The following is a 14,413-nucleotide window of genomic DNA, read 5'->3' as shown; positions in this document are numbered from 1 at the left end:
CGGCTTTGTGGCGGCGGGTGCGGACAGCACCGGGCACAGCGCCTGCCCCAGCACCAGCAGCGTCTGCACAGGCACGGGGGCCCTGGGAGCACAAAGAGCAGCCCGGGGCAGAGCCCCCAGTGCCATCCTGCCCACCCCACTGGCCACATCGGGGCACACAGGGCCTCAGGGCTGGGGCAAGGGGGGTTTGATGGGGTCTGTTGTTTTATGGGTGATGCCTGAGAGGAAGAACATACACCTTTTTCATTGCCACTCACTGCCTGCCCTCAGCTTGGCAGCTCAGACTGGATTATTTCAATCTTTATGCTTCCCTGCGCTCAGGAATAACAATTTATGGCCATTATTTTTTTTTCAGGATTAGTCAAAGCAAGTCCCTTTTCTGACAAGTGTTTTTCTTGCCTGCTGCTGTATGCTTGAAGCCACCTTGCTCTTCTCCCCTTGCACCCTCCAGCTCAGCAGTGGCTGGGTGCTCGCACCCTCCTCACCTTCCTGCGGGGGGGCACGGACATCTGGAGGGTGTCCTTGAACCTCACCACCCGACCAGGTGGGAACAGACTCCTTTTCTCCGGCGGCACAGGCCGGGTACGAGGTGACCTTCAGGTCCCTGGGAGCCGGCCAGGGCTGCAACTCGATCCTCCCACATCAGCTGCTGGCAGAGAGCTGAGCTCGGTGCTGCACTTGCACTCCAGGATGGAAGCAGCAACGGAGACCCAAGGTGGACAATGGTGTTGCCCCAGGGACTTCCCTGGGCTTTTGCAACCTTCCTTACTCCTTCCCTGTTACCTTGCCAGCTGGGTGCACCTGCACTTGTGGAGCAGGCGCCACGCTCGGGAATGGCCACCCTAACCAGAAACAACGGGAAAAAGCAATCCGTTAATCCAAACCTCCGCACTCCGGCTGAGCAAGAGGCTCCGGCTCCCGGCCTTTCCCTGCCAGCCAGCCCCCACCGTGCCGTGCAGAGGCGGTGACGTCTGAGCTGGCTGGGTTTTAATGCTGTTTTTCAGCTGCAGCCCTGAGGGAATCACCAGTGAAGTGATTTGGCGAGGACAGGGGCGCCCGGCAGCCGAGCTCCCGTGGTGCCAGGAGGCTCTTGGATTTGCTTTGCCATGGATTGAAGTGAAGCTGATCCGGGTGGCTGAAGGAGACTGAAGCCGTTCATTTTGGAATCAGAAATTAGGAGTTTGAGGGGAGGACAGTTGTACCCGTGTGGCTAATGCTGCTGAGGACCCCTGCAATGGCCTTCTGCAAACTGAGAACCCCCCAAAAACATCCAACTTTGTGCTTTGGGAAGAGAGAAATGGTTGGCAGTGCTGGTGGGAACAGGGAAGCGGGGTGGGGGGAGGGAGGGCTGCGCTCCCAAATTGCAGCAGGGATGGAGCCACCAAAAGCAACCCATGGATGTGTTTAATTTCAAAATAATAAATGTTTTTAGGGCTTAACATGCGGCTGGGCACGCTTTGTTGGGGTTGGAAAGGTTTCAAGCTGACTGAGGCTGCTCCCTGACCTCAGGCCTTGGTGCAGGGTGAGAGTGGATTTGCCCCTTGCCCGTGGGGCACCAGAGGCCGGCGGGGTTCAGCTGTGCTGGTCCCGCTGCTTCACCCACAGTCCCACGCCAGCACTGCAGTGCTGGCTCCTGACTTCTTGATCCTGAGCTGGAGCTGGGGGGGGTGGGTGGATGTTCACCAACACTTTCCTTTTTTAATAGCAGGAAAGCCTTTTCCTCCTGCCTGAGTCAGCGGAAAGGATTTCCCCGGGTTTCCCCGTCGTGGCCTTGGCTGCACTTGTCTGCCTCAAAGGAACAGGTGAAAACCCAGAGGAGTGGCTCTCTGTGGCTGTGCTGCTTTCCTGGGAAGGGCCAGGAGCCCTCCCTCCTTGCAGGAAAGTGTGCCTCGAGCGTAGCCCCGTGTGTCTCTCCAAGTGCGAGCTGGAAAAAAGGAGAACTTCTGCGGTTCACCTCATCCTCTCTCACCACCGTGCCCGCCAGCTGGCATCACCGCAGTTAGTCCCCACCTGTTCCTTCCCCCTTTTTCATCCCTTCGTTTTTTCCTCTCCTTGGATCCTGTCTAATGGTTTCTCACCACAAGCGCCACTGGCAGGTGCTCGGCGGGATGGGCAGTGCCTGGGAAACAGGTTTGGCGGGAGAGGAGCTTCGCCACCTGCCTGGAGATGAGCTGCCTCCAAGCCGAGGTGGGCCATGGACTGGGGGATTTCCTGGTGCTGCAAAACCTGGGACACAGGTGCAATTTGTACAGTGCTCCCAAACCAGGAAAGTCCATGTGTCTAATACCCAAGGAAATCAGTGTTTGCTGTGTCTGAGCACAGGAGCACGAAAGGAGGTGAGACCAGTCTGTCACCACTATCCTGCCATTCAGGGCTGCTCTGGGAGGCTGCTTATGGGGCTCCGTGGAAAAACAAGCTCAGGAATGTTTTCCTGGCCTGCAGGGAAGGGCCAGCAGTCCAGCGCTGGTCCGGTCCGGGGGTTGTCACAGCACAGAGGTGCCCACGTCACAGCAGGGAGCAGCCAGGCAGGCAGCTGGGAGAGCTGGGGTGCAGGAGCTGGGGCTATGGCCCACGTGCCCCTCAGACAGGAGGCAGCTTTGGGCTTTGAAGCCATTTTTGTGTGTCACGGGCCACGGGCAAGGGCAGCTCAGGGGGCCACTTCCTGAAGAAGCTCTTGGACCACATTTCTCTGTCACAGCACATGCAGCAGGATCCCTGTGACCCACCAGCACCCTGATTCCCATCGCTGGCAGGCAGGGGCTGTGGGTCCCCACGAGGATGGGTGCGCATCAGGGGCTCCCTGGGCTGCACACCTGGTTAGGGGTATGGGGGAGAGGGGGGTCTTCGGGCTGCAGGGCGGGGATACAGGACATGGAGAGGGGTCCCGGGGGAGCAGGACGGGGATACAGGGACATGGAGAGGGGTCCCGGGGGAGCAGGGCGGAGATACAGGGGGACCCGGGGTGCAGGATAGGGATACAGGGGCAGCGGGAGGTGCCGGGCCGCAGGATGAGGGTACAGGAACAGAGGCGGGAAGGGTCCCTCGCCCCCCGCCGCCGGCACCGGGGCGGGCGGGGCGCGGTGACGCCGCGCGGCCCCGCCCCCGGCCCGGGGCGCTCGGTGCGGGCGGGGCCGGGCGGAGCGGGCCGGGAGCGGCGCCGCGGGTGCGCGCAGGGGCGAGGGGCGGCCCGGCCGTGCGCGGCTCCGGCCCCGGCGGGGGCGGGCAGAGCCCTGCGCCGCGCCGAGCATGCGAGAGCCGCCGGGGCGGGCGGCAGCGGCGCAGCCAGCCGGGGCCGCGGCCGGGGCGGCGGAGCCATGCTGCTGGCCTCGGCCGTGGTGGTGTGGGAATGGCTGAACGAGCACGGGCGGTGGCGGCCCTACAGCCCGGCCGTCAGCCACCACATCGAGGCGGTGGCCCGCGCCGGGCCGCGGGCGGGCGGCAGCGTGGTGCTGGGCCAGGCCGACAGCCGCCTGGCGCCCTACATCATCGACCTGCAGTCCATGCACCAGTTCCGCCAGGACACCGGTGAGTCGGCCCCGCGGCCCGCACGGCCGGGCGGGCGGGCGGGCGGGGGGCTCCCGGTGTCCCCCGCTCCGGGGCTGCGCCGTGCGGCCCCGCCGTGCCCGCTCCCGCACCGCCCGGCCGCGATGCCGGCTCGCCCGATGTCCTCCCACCTGGTCCCCAGGTCCTCGCCCTGCCCTCGCTGCCCAGTCCTGCCCACGCATCCGTGGTCCCCCCCCGCCCCCCGGGGTCGTGCTGCCCGCCCTCCTCGCTGCTGCAGCGCCCCGTGCCCTGTTGCACCCACCCCGTGGCCTTTCCTTCTCCCTTCAGGGGAGCCCGTCTCCTGCACACCCTTCCCAGGGCCGTGCCCGGCTCCCTCTGTGCTGTCCCGGAGCCGCCATCGACCTAGAGCTGAATGGCACTTGGGTGACAGATCCTGCCCTCCCTGGGGGATGGCAGTCCCGGGGCAGCGGCGCCGGTGGAGGGATGCTCGAGGAGGGCACGGGCAGGTGGGTGGGTCCCCAGCGTGATGGGCTTGTCCGGGGCACAAGCACCCGTGGCAGGGCATTAGCGTGGGGGGGTTGTGACCCCCCCCAGCGCCCCCGTGATGGCCAGCGTGCTTTGTCCCTGGGGTGCAGCAGAGCGCCCAGACACCCTCCTTTGTCCCTCTTTCCCCAGCAGCCCTGGGGGCTGGCGGCGACCCTCCCCTGCCCGTGGGCGTGGGGACAAGGGACCTCTGCGAGCAGGGGGGCTGGGGGCCAGCTTCTGAGGGCTATTGTTGCCCAGGGTGGAGGACTGAAAGGGAGATTGTTCTGTCTCTCCCTGGGTTGCTGGGGATGTTGGTATTTTGGGTCATTAAACAGCTCTGATTTGGGGGGGTCGCGACCCTGGCAGGCCCTGAATAGCTATTGTTCCCTTTCTTCCCCTGTTGAATGGGAGGCCGGCTGGCGGCGCGGGGCTGGGGGAACACACAGCATTCCCACACTGCTGCCTGGGGACCGCCAGATGCCGCATGCTGCCGCCGGATTAGGATAAATCACTGCCCCGCTCCCCTCGGCTTTTCTGCCCCGGGTGCCCCTTGGCAGGACAGGGCGGGTGGCTTGGCTTGGCTTGGCTTGGCTGGGGTGTAGCTCCACCCCACGCCCCTTAGCAGGGTGCTGATAAACACCTTTTCCTCCTTATCCCGCTCGTGTCCCTGCGGGACCTGCGGTGGCGGCTGCTCCCCGCGGAGAGGTGGGGCGGGGGGGAGGTGAGAAGGGACTGAAATTCTTGCAGGCTTTGCAGGACACGTGGTGAAAAGCCGAAGCAGCAGACTTGTTATTGCTTCTCTCTGAGTGCTTTCTTGTTCCTCGCGCTGGGCTCAGCCATGGAGTTCTGCAGAAGGACCTGAAGGCAGCAGTACTTGTCCCACCTGTTACCCAAAACACCTCTGGACATTAGTGACACGCTTGGGATGGGACCCTGGGACCAAGCCCAGCCGTGCTCGGCCTGCCCTGCCCTGCTGTGAGCCGTCCCAAAGAGGAAGGCTCTCTCCTCATGGCAGGAGTTTGCAAATTTTGTGTCCACGCTTTGAATGCGTCCTAGTTGACTGGGAGTGGTGGGAAAGGAAACGCCTAGCCAAAATAAGGATGCAGGGCACAAAGCCTTGGTGCTTTGTGCTCTCATCCTACTCCTGATGTTTGCTGATGGGGCAGCGGGAGCTGGGCATGGGGCCCCGCTCGAAATCCTTAGCTTGGCCTCCCAGGGATTTTCCCTGTGCCACAGTGGGGGTTTTCGTTGCAGGCTGGTTTGGCAGCTGCAGATGGTGGGGCTGGCACGAGCCCTGCTCCCCTACGTGCGTGAGGGCCCGTGTGTGTCACTGCTGGGGGCTCAGAGCTGCCCCTCAAATCTTTCATTCACCTGCTCCAGCCCAGAGGTGGGAGGGAGACAGGCACTGCAGGGCTCGGGTGCCCTAATGCCTGGTTTCGTCAGGCTCCCGCGGGAGGCCCCTGAGAACAGGCTGGAGCAGCCAAGCCTTGCGGTTCTGTGTTTCCCCATCAGGGCTGAGTGGCTCCACACGGGGGCTGTGGGCCAGTGGGGGTGAAATCTGCCCTTCCCTTCAGCCCAGTTGCACGGGGGGTTCCCCCCACCCCCCCCAGGCTGTGGGGCTCCCTGCTCTCTGGGGAAACCGAGGCACACCAGTCCCCGGGCAGGGCGGGGACAGCAGCGGAGCCGGAAAGCCGTGCTGTCCCCGCATGGAACGGCACCGGCGGGGCAGGTTGGGGTGGTTTCGCTGCCTGCCCACGGGTGGGTGCTGGCGCCAGGGTCTGACGGCGTCTGTCGCCCTCCCTCAGGCACCATCCGGCCCGTCCGGCGCAGCTACTACGACCCGTCCTCGGCGCCGGGCAAGGGAGTCGTCTGGGAGTGGGAGAATGACAGCGGGACGTGGACGCCCTACGACATGGACGTGGGCATCACCATCCAGCGCGCCTACGAGAAGCAGCACCCCTGGGTGGACCTGAGCGCCATCGGCTTCTGCTACGTCATCGACTTCGCCACCATGGGCCAGATCAACCGGCAGACCCAGCGCAAGCGCCGCGTCCGCCGCCGCCTCGACATGGTCTACCCGCTGGTGTCGGGCACCCTGCCCAAGTCGCAGTCGTGGCCGGCCAGCCCCGGGGCGGCGGCGGCCCCTCCGGTCCCGGCCTGCACCTGTCCCCAGTGCCTCCTGGTCATGAGCGTCAAAGCCGCCGCCGGCCCCAGCGCCGCCACCCTGCAGCCCCGCAAAGCCTCCCCCGCGCCGCCGGCCACCCCCAAGCCCCCGCTGCCCACGGCAGGGCCGAAGGCGCCGGACGGCGTGGCCGTGGTGCGCGGCTCGCTGAAGCCGCTGGCGGCGCAGGGTGGCCGGCGGCAGGCGGCCAGCACGCCCGCCCTGAGCTCGGCCAGTGCCTCCGGCAGCCCCCCCGGCGTGGGCAGCGGCAAAGCCCCCCGGCCCGGCCTCGGCACCCTGAACCGCAGCCACCTGCAGCGCCTGGCCATCGCCCAGTCCCGCGTGCTCATCGCCTCCGGGTGAGTCCCGCTGCCTGCCGGCCACAGGATGCCTGGCACAGACCTTCCTCCCTCCCCGGGGCGCAGAGGGGCCACAGCCCCTGCCGCAGGGGTCTGCCACCCCTGAGCCTGGTGGGAGACGCCCCGGTGGTCCCCAACCTCCCGTGGAGGGTGGTGGGTTCTGCTGGGCCCCTCGTCTTCCCCGCAGGTGCCTGGGGACTGGAGCAGGGATGGGGTGGCTCCTGCATCTCAATGAAGAGGCTGGGGCTGCTCTTTCTCTTGGAGTCAGGGGTTGGGTGGGGGACTGCGAAAGGCCCAAAGAAAAGCCATTCAGGCCCCATGAGAAGGGGTCCCTCCAGACCCCCACCCTCCGAAGACACTTTTTTGTGATGGGGTGGACATTTAATGGGCCTGTTTCTCCCCTTTGTCTGTCTCTGCCGGCAGCCTTCTGTCGCAGCCTGGCCCCTTTCCTCTCCCTCTCCGTCCTCCCCCTTCCCTCTGCTCCTGACCTGCCGGGAAACTTTCCCATGGAAGAGAGCCCCAAGGGGAAGGGGGGGGGGGAAGAGCTGTGGCAGTGACGTGGCCATAAGGAGAAAAGAGGAAAAGAAACAACAGACTGGCCCGGGGAGCTGTGACAAAAAGGGGCCATGAATGGAGATGCAGGCAGGGTTTCTAAAGCACCAGAGAAAAGGCGGTGGTGGGGCAGGGAGGGGCACGTTGCCCCACCGGGGGATTCTCTGTTTCCAGCCAGGGCCCGTGCAGTTGCTCGGGCAACCCTTGTGTTGCCCCTGGGCCCTGTGGGGACGTGGGTGCCTCCTGCCCATCCTGATGTGCCTCCTGCCCATCCCCTCAGGGTCCCCACGGTCCCTGTGAAGAACCTCACCGGCTCCAGCCCCGTCAACCCAGCACTGGCAGGTGAGGATGGGGCCGCAGTGGGTGCTCGTTCCCGCGGGGTGGGGGGGACAAACAGCCCCAGTGGGGTGGGTTTTAGGGAGCGTCTGGGGTTCAGGGTGTCCCTGGTTTTCCTCGGTGCCATTTGCTACCTCCTTGCGCAGGGATCACGGGGATCCTCATGAGCGCAGCCGGGCTGCCCGTGTGCCTGACCCGGCCCCCCAAGCTGGTGCTGCACCCCCCGCCCGTCAGCAAGAGTGAGATCCAGCCCATCCCCGGCATCTCCCACTCCTGCCGCAAGACCACCAAGAAACAGGCCAAGAAGGGTAGGAGAGACTGTCCCTCCTGCCCTTCCTGGTTCCCCTGTGCCCCCCATCCCCTCTGCCGCCCCTGGCAGCGGGTTTCTCCCATCCTTTGACTCTCGCTCTCCCGCAGGTAAAACCCCAGAGGAGGTGCTGAAGAAATACCTGCAGAAGGTGCGGCATCCGCCGGATGAGGTGCGAGCGGTGGGGCTGCGCCGGGGCGTCCGGGGGGCTCTGCCCTGGGATGAGCTCTGCCCTGGGATGAGCCACCGGGGACCCAGCGATGCCACGTGCAGGGATCTGCCGCCACCTGCGTGGCTCTGCCCTGTCCCCAGGAGGGGCCGTGTGCTGCAGGGTGGTGGCCCGGCCCGGGGGTGGGCGCCGGTCCCTGGGTGAGAGCAGCGCAGCCCATCAGCACCCGTCCCTCTGATCCCTGTCCTCCCCTCCGGCACAGGACTGCACCATCTGCATGGAGCGGCTCTCTGCCCCCTCTGGCTACAAGGGGCCCCAGCCGGCCGTCAAGCCTGACCTCGTGGGGAAGCTGGTCAAGTGCAGCCACGTCTTCCACCTCCACTGCCTGGTGGCCATGTACAACAACGGCAACAAGGTGAGAGGGTGCAGCCCTGGGGGACCCCCAGCTCAGCCACCTCGGCTGAGCTCCATGAGCTCTCCACAGGACAGAGCTCCAGCCTGGCTGCCTTCGAGGGCTGTGAGCTCCCACCTCGACTCAGAGTTTAGTTTTTATCAGCAGCAAGCGCTTGGGGAGTGCGAAATCAGAACCCGGGGCTGTGCGCTTGTGTTTCCCCCCACTATGCCCGGTTTTGTGTGCTTGTTTTCCTTCCCAGGGTGGACTTTGATCCCTGCATGTTTGAGCAGAGCTACCTGGAATCTGGTGCCAAGCAGTGCTTCTCCAGCCACGGGAGGGTTTTTGCAAATACCCCTCGTGCTTGACACTCCCTGGGAAACGCACTGTTTGGAGGTTTTCAATATTTATTGTATTTCCCTCTTTGAAAAAAAACAAAACAAAACAAGCCACCAAATCAGAGCTAGGGAAAGCAATGAGGACTGGAAAGCTGATGGGAAGAGAAATGCAGACCTCGTGGTTTTGGTTGAAGTTGTGTAGTGAATTCTCCCAGCCCTGTCCCAGGCTTCCTGAGAGCTCTTCAAATGATGCTTTTCCCAATTAAAACAGCATTCAGTGCTGCTCAGGGACTCAGTGCCTGGCGTGGCTCGGTGCTGGGGATCCTGGTTTCACTGTGTGGCCCTTTTCCTGCTCTCAGGATGGGAGTCTGCAGTGTCCCACCTGCAAAACCATCTACGGGGTGAAGACGGGGACGCAGCCTCCCGGGAAGATGGAATATCACATCATCCCCCACGCGCTGCCTGGCCACGCCGACTGCAAAACCATCCGCATCATCTACAACATCCCCCCGGGGGTGCAGGTGGGTCTGGGGGGGGAAATCACCTGGGGGGGATGGTCCTTGTCGCTGCTGTATCCCCCCCAGGTCACGCTGCAGCTCGTGCCTTGACTTGGGAGCTGCTCGTCCATAAGGATGTTGTAGGAAGTTTGGGGTGTATCTGCGTCAAAGTGCTGTCCCTGTCTGCTTGGTGGAGGGGGGTGGTGGCCATTAGTGCCCACCAAGGCTTGGGGGGTGCCCAGAGCATCCTTTTGAGCTCCAAAAGGGTTTTCTTCTCCCACTTCCCACATCGCAGGGACCAGAACATCCAAACCCTGGGAAGAGCTTCACAGCCCGTGGCTTCCCCCGGCACTGCTACCTGCCAGACAGTGAGAAGGGCAGGAAGGTGAGCTGGCCAAGGCGTGCCAGGGTGGGAAAAGCAAACATGGCTTAAGAGGGGGAATGTGGGTGGAGGTTTTCCCTGCAGCCCCATCCAGCAGGCTCTGCGGGAGCCCCGTGACCTTCCCGTGCAGGCTGGTCCCTCTGTTCTGGCTGGGGCGGGAGGCTGGGCTGGGACGCTCCGGGAGGCCTTGCCTGTGGGTCGCCCGCGTTGCCGCGCTCGCTTTGCTGCCTGCCCCGTTCCCGGCCTCTGCAGGTACTGAAGCTGCTGCTGGTGGCCTGGGACCGGCGCCTGATCTTCGCCATCGGGACCTCCAGCACCACGGGCGAGTCGGACACGGTGATCTGGAACGAGATCCACCACAAGACGGAGTTCGGCTCCAACCTCACTGGCCACGGCTACCCCGACATCAACTACCTGGACAACGTCCTGGCCGAGCTGGCGGCCCAGGGCATCACGGAGGAGAGCCTGGCGCAGGAGAAGGACTGAGACCGCGGCGAGGAGGCAAGGAAAGGGTTGCCTGTGCCGGCACCCGCCAGGATAAAGCTGCTGGAGACACCTGCCTGGGGGCTTTTCAGGGCACACCTGGAGCCCCCTGCTCCCAGTGGCAGCCGTACAGTGCCCCGGGCTGGCTGGGAATGTGGGAGAAGGTCCTTTTGGCCATCCCCTTCACTCCTGCAGGGCGGGAACATCCCCACACACAGCTGGGGGGCTTCAGGCTGGCTTGGCCACCCCTCTGGATGGTGTCCTGTCCTTGCTGCCACTGTGCTGAGGGCTTGGGGGGTGCCAGGCTCCCCTCTCTCCTCACCTGTGCCGGTCCCAGCCTGACCCAGCACCCCTGGCACCCGCCTGGGGCTGGGACCTGGCTCGGGGCGGGAGCTGGGGCCGCGGGAGTCCCCCTTGCCCTGCCTCGTCCCTCTGACGTTCGTTTGTTTGTTCGTTCTGTCCGGTACCTCCCCACCGGTCTCCCGTGTCTGTGGAGGTTGGGGGGGCCCTGGGCTGCCTCGGCTCCCCCCAGCCCTGTGCCCCCTGCTCCTCTTGGCTGTGTCTGAGCTGTGCCCTGCAGGGTCCCCTTGTCTGGGCTGCCCCCGCCTCTGCGGGCCAGGGAGGGGCTGGCGGGTGGTAGGAGGGGGGGGGGACAGTGACATCCCAGCCCCCCGCAGTGGGTTCCTTGAACTGTTCGTATGGGGGCGTCCCCGCGTTGGAATTTCTATATACCTCGTGTTTTGGGGTTTTGTCGTATATATGTACATATAGGGGGGGCGTTTGGGGAGGCAGCCTGGGAGAACGCGGTGCTGCAGCCGGGCCGGGGCTGGGCACGGTGGTGCTCGGGGTTGGGACAGGGGTTTGTGGGGCCCCCCCACCCTGGCAGGGCTCTGCCCCACCAGAGGGCTGTCACCTGTGGGTCCCCATGGGGCCACGTGGAGGTGGGGTGAGAACTGTCCCCCTTCCTGCACCCAGAGAGGCCTCGGGGGGGTCTGGAGGGGAAGGTGGCTGCTGAGGGGTTGGCGTGGGCTGGGCCAGAAGGGTGGTGTGGGTAGGAGAGTGTGGGTGATGTGGGTGGGGGAAGTGTGTTCTAGGGCTCTGGGGGTTCCTGTCAGTCCCCCGGGGTGACTGGGCCTTGGAGAGCCCTGGGCTGGTGGAAGATGGCCCTGCCCAGGGCAGGGGTTAGGAACGAGAGGGTCTGTGGGTCCCTTCCATCCCAAACCAGAGATTCGTGGGGCCTCTCGGAGCCGCCTGTGCCGGGTGCTGGGGGTTCCCTGCCCCTCTGTGCTGGCGGGAGGGGGGGCCCATCCTGCTGTGCATCGTTCTGTTGTCATTGCTGTTTTTCCTCTCCGTGGCCTGGAGGGTCCGTCACCCCCGTGGCCACCCCGCGGAGGGGCTGGGGGTCAATAAAGCGGATGGCAGGGGACTCTGGCGGTCCCTGCACGGCCTGGCCTCTCTGTTGTCTTCTGTCAGTCATCTGTGTGGCCAGGCGAGCCAGGGCCACTGTGGGCAGGGCCAGGTGCCCCGAGTCCCCCTGATGGCGCTTTGCAGCGACCTGTCCCCAGCCACCCTCAGCGTGGGTTGTTATCTTCTACCTCAAGGGAGAAACCCTCTTTCCCCAGGCACACGCCCCTGTTTGGGTGGCTCTCAACGGTGTGGTTTCTCCACGCACGCCCTGGGTTTTCCCCAGTGCGGAGAAAGCCTGTCTGGAGCTATGCAAAACCCTCTGGGCGAGGAAGGGGAGGGTTCCCCCGCCCTCCTCGGTGCCAGCCCGATGGCTCTTACTGTGAGTAAGTCTTTCCACGACGTGACTTTTTTTTTCCTTTTTTTAATGCTCTGTTGACTACACGATGAGTTGCTGGCTGAAATAAAACTGCTCCGTGCCTCTCTGCATGCGTGTGTATATCTATCCCGATAGATATACATGGAGACGGGGGTTGCAGCTTGCAGCATGCAGGATTTGGGCGATAACCCTCCGCGGGGCCGCTCCGTTCCCTCCTTTTCCTGCGGGTTTGGGGCTTTGGGGACGAGGGGAGGGGGCGCTCAGGGCACCGTGCCCTCCGGCTCCTGCTGGTACCCCTCGCCCACGCTGAGCACCGTGCAGTGCTCGGGGCTGGTGGGGGCCGGGCTGTCCCCTGTGCCCAGCGTGCGGTAGCCCCTGGCCCTGCAGCGCCGGCGGCCGTACCACGCTGTCCCCAGGACGGTGGCCAGCCCTGCCAGCACGGCCACGGTGACTCCAGCCACCTCTCCCCCTGACAGCCCCCGGTCCCGGACCATTTCGGCCACGTGCCGGGCCTCGTCCGGCCGTGCCAGCCGCCACACGTGGCTCTGGCCGTCCCTGACCCAGGTGCTGTCCCCGTCCCGCACCAGCAGCGTGTCCACGGCCGGCAGGTTGGCGGGGGGCCGGGTGAAGGGGGGCAGGCGGGCGGGCGGCAGCGAGCCCCCCGTGAGGAGCCCGGCCTGGACGCAGAACTGCACCTGGCAGCTGTCACTGATGAGTGCCAGGTGCTGGCTGAAGCCCGGGGGACAGCCCTTGGCGTGGGGGTCCTCGGCCGTGCCCTGGTGCTGCCCGGCCAGGGGGTTCCCCGCCTGACAGCTGAAGAAGCCCCCGAAGGGCACCGCGTACGCGGCCCCCATCTCGTAATCCTGGCTCACGCACACTCTGAGCTCGCCGAAGAGCTTCAGCGGGAAGTAGCCCGAGGGACAGGACTGGGCTCCCGTGAGGGGGTTGGCGCTGTGGGTGCTGAACAGCCCCCCGAAGAGGTATCCCGAGTTTGGGGCTGCCGGCCCGCTCGCAGCACACCAGTAGGCACTGAACTGCACCCGGGAGAGCCAGAAGACGTCCTGGCACTTGCGGTGGCAGAAGATGCCCAGGGTGCACTTGTTGTGGCACTCCAGGTGGCTGTGACCCTCCTCCCGCTCCTGCACGCCCAGCAGCACCGGGGTGTAGGCGGCGGGGCAGGAGAAGGCCCCGGTGAGGGGGTTCCTCTGCTCCAGCGCCTGGCACAGCACGGTGGTGTCGGGGCCGGCCAGGCCGACGCACTCCTGGAAGACTCCCCCGAAGGTGAAGTTGGCCATGGTGCCCTTGCAGGAGCCGTCGTCGGTGTTGGCGTAGAAGTTGAAGTTGGGCGAGGAGGTGTCGGTGCAGCCCGGGGCGGTGTTGAAGGTGTAGTAGCGGCGGATGGCCAGCTCCACCCGCCGGGCCACCCTCCGCACCGTGGGCGCCGGCAGCTCCGGCACCGTGCTGGGCTTGATGAAGTAGAACAGGGGCAGCCCCGAGCGGTCCAGGGCCACCAGCTGGTTTTGAATCCTCTCCTGCCACGTCTTCAGGGTGATGCCTGGGTAGAAAGGAGTCCCGCCGATGCTCTCCACCCGGGAGCTGGTGCGGTTCTCCAGGTACTGCTTGGTGAAGCCAGAGCTGACATCCAGGGATTCCTTGGTTCCCGCACTGATGATGCTGTGGAAGGCCACGCCGGCCGAGGCAGTGACAGCGCTCCGGGTGGCCCAGCTGTCCTTCAGGAAGGTGGCCTTGATCTGGTCCTCCTGTACCAAGGTGGCTCCCGCGTCCACGGAGGTGACGGCGTGGGTGCCGTAGCTGAGCACCAGCACCTCGGCCAGAAAGTCGGCCATCTGGGTCTGGTTGTTCTCCAGGTGGCTGGCGATGGTCAGCAGCTGCTTCTTGAAGCCCTTGTCCAGGGCCGCCTCGGGGTCGATCCTGGCAGTGTAAACCAGGTTCCTGACTTGCACCCGGGTGGTGACAGCCTGGTCTCTCACGTGGTGGGTCTTGGTGCGGTGGAAGTCGCTGGAGAACTTGCCGTTGATGGCGGAGAAGAGGGACAGCTCCAGGTTGATGGAGGCAGAGGTGACGCTCTGGTAATCTTTCCAGGACTCGATGATCTCGGAGTTGATGTCCAGGTTGCTCTGCTTGCGGGGGATAGTGAAGATCTCATCTGGGATGATGTAAGATCCATCCTCTGTGGTCTTGCACTGCGAGTAGCCCAGGTTGATGACTCTGCCCATATCCAAATTCCTGAGGTTATCCCAGCCCCCCCCCGGCAGAACTTCCAGCCGCGGGAGCTTCAAGGTCCTGCCGCACGCCCCAAACCCCGAAGAGGAGGAGAGCTCCTGGAGCTGCCCAGCCCCTGTCACCCATGCCAGCAGTGCCCAGGTGAGCAAGACCCCCCAGAGCCCCCAGCCCATGGCTGAACGCCCCAGCCCTCACCAGTCCGAGCGGTGGGACAGGAGCTGGGAAAATGAGCTGGCCGAGGGAAACGGCAAAAGGGAAAGGAGAAGTGAGAGCTGAGGCATGTGAGAAATGACAGAGTGGAAGCTGAGGCCAGGGGGTGGGGAGCAGGAAGGTAGGTGTCTGCCCCTCCCTCAGCCCCGACATCTGCACTGAGGCCCTCTGC

At 64.8% G+C, this 14,413-nt stretch overlaps 2 protein-coding genes across 2 annotated transcripts; one reads left to right on the top strand and one right to left on the bottom strand.

Moving 5' to 3' along the window:
• The first annotated feature begins 3,194 nt into the window (after positions 1–3,194).
• DTX4 (deltex E3 ubiquitin ligase 4) lies at positions 3,195–10,999 on the top strand. Its single transcript, XM_082284305.1, has 9 exons — positions 3,195–3,525; positions 5,835–6,549; positions 7,382–7,443; positions 7,584–7,745; positions 7,855–7,916; positions 8,176–8,328; positions 9,002–9,163; positions 9,435–9,524; positions 9,774–10,999. Exons 1-9 carry the CDS (start codon positions 3,315–3,317, stop codon positions 10,005–10,007), a joined length of 1,851 nt encoding a protein of 616 aa, XP_082140431.1. The 5' UTR covers positions 3,195–3,314; the 3' UTR covers positions 10,008–10,999.
• A 1,048-nt stretch (positions 11,000–12,047) lies between these two features.
• On the bottom strand, positions 12,048–14,204 carry MPEG1 (macrophage expressed 1; the record flags this gene model as incomplete). The annotated part of the gene is made up of 1 exon (XM_082284241.1): positions 12,048–14,204. The coding sequence occupies one exon, from the start codon at positions 14,202–14,204 to the stop codon at positions 12,048–12,050; it is 2,157 nt and encodes a 718-aa protein (XP_082140367.1).
• Positions 14,205–14,413: the final 209 nt, after the last annotated feature.

This window comes from Coloeus monedula (genome assembly GCF_965178545.1).
Source record: "Coloeus monedula genome assembly, chromosome: 6".
NCBI lineage: Eukaryota > Metazoa > Chordata > Aves > Passeriformes > Corvidae > Coloeus > Coloeus monedula.
The sequence above is the reverse complement of the archived record's forward strand: the minus strand, read 5'-3'. Positions and strand labels throughout refer to the sequence as shown.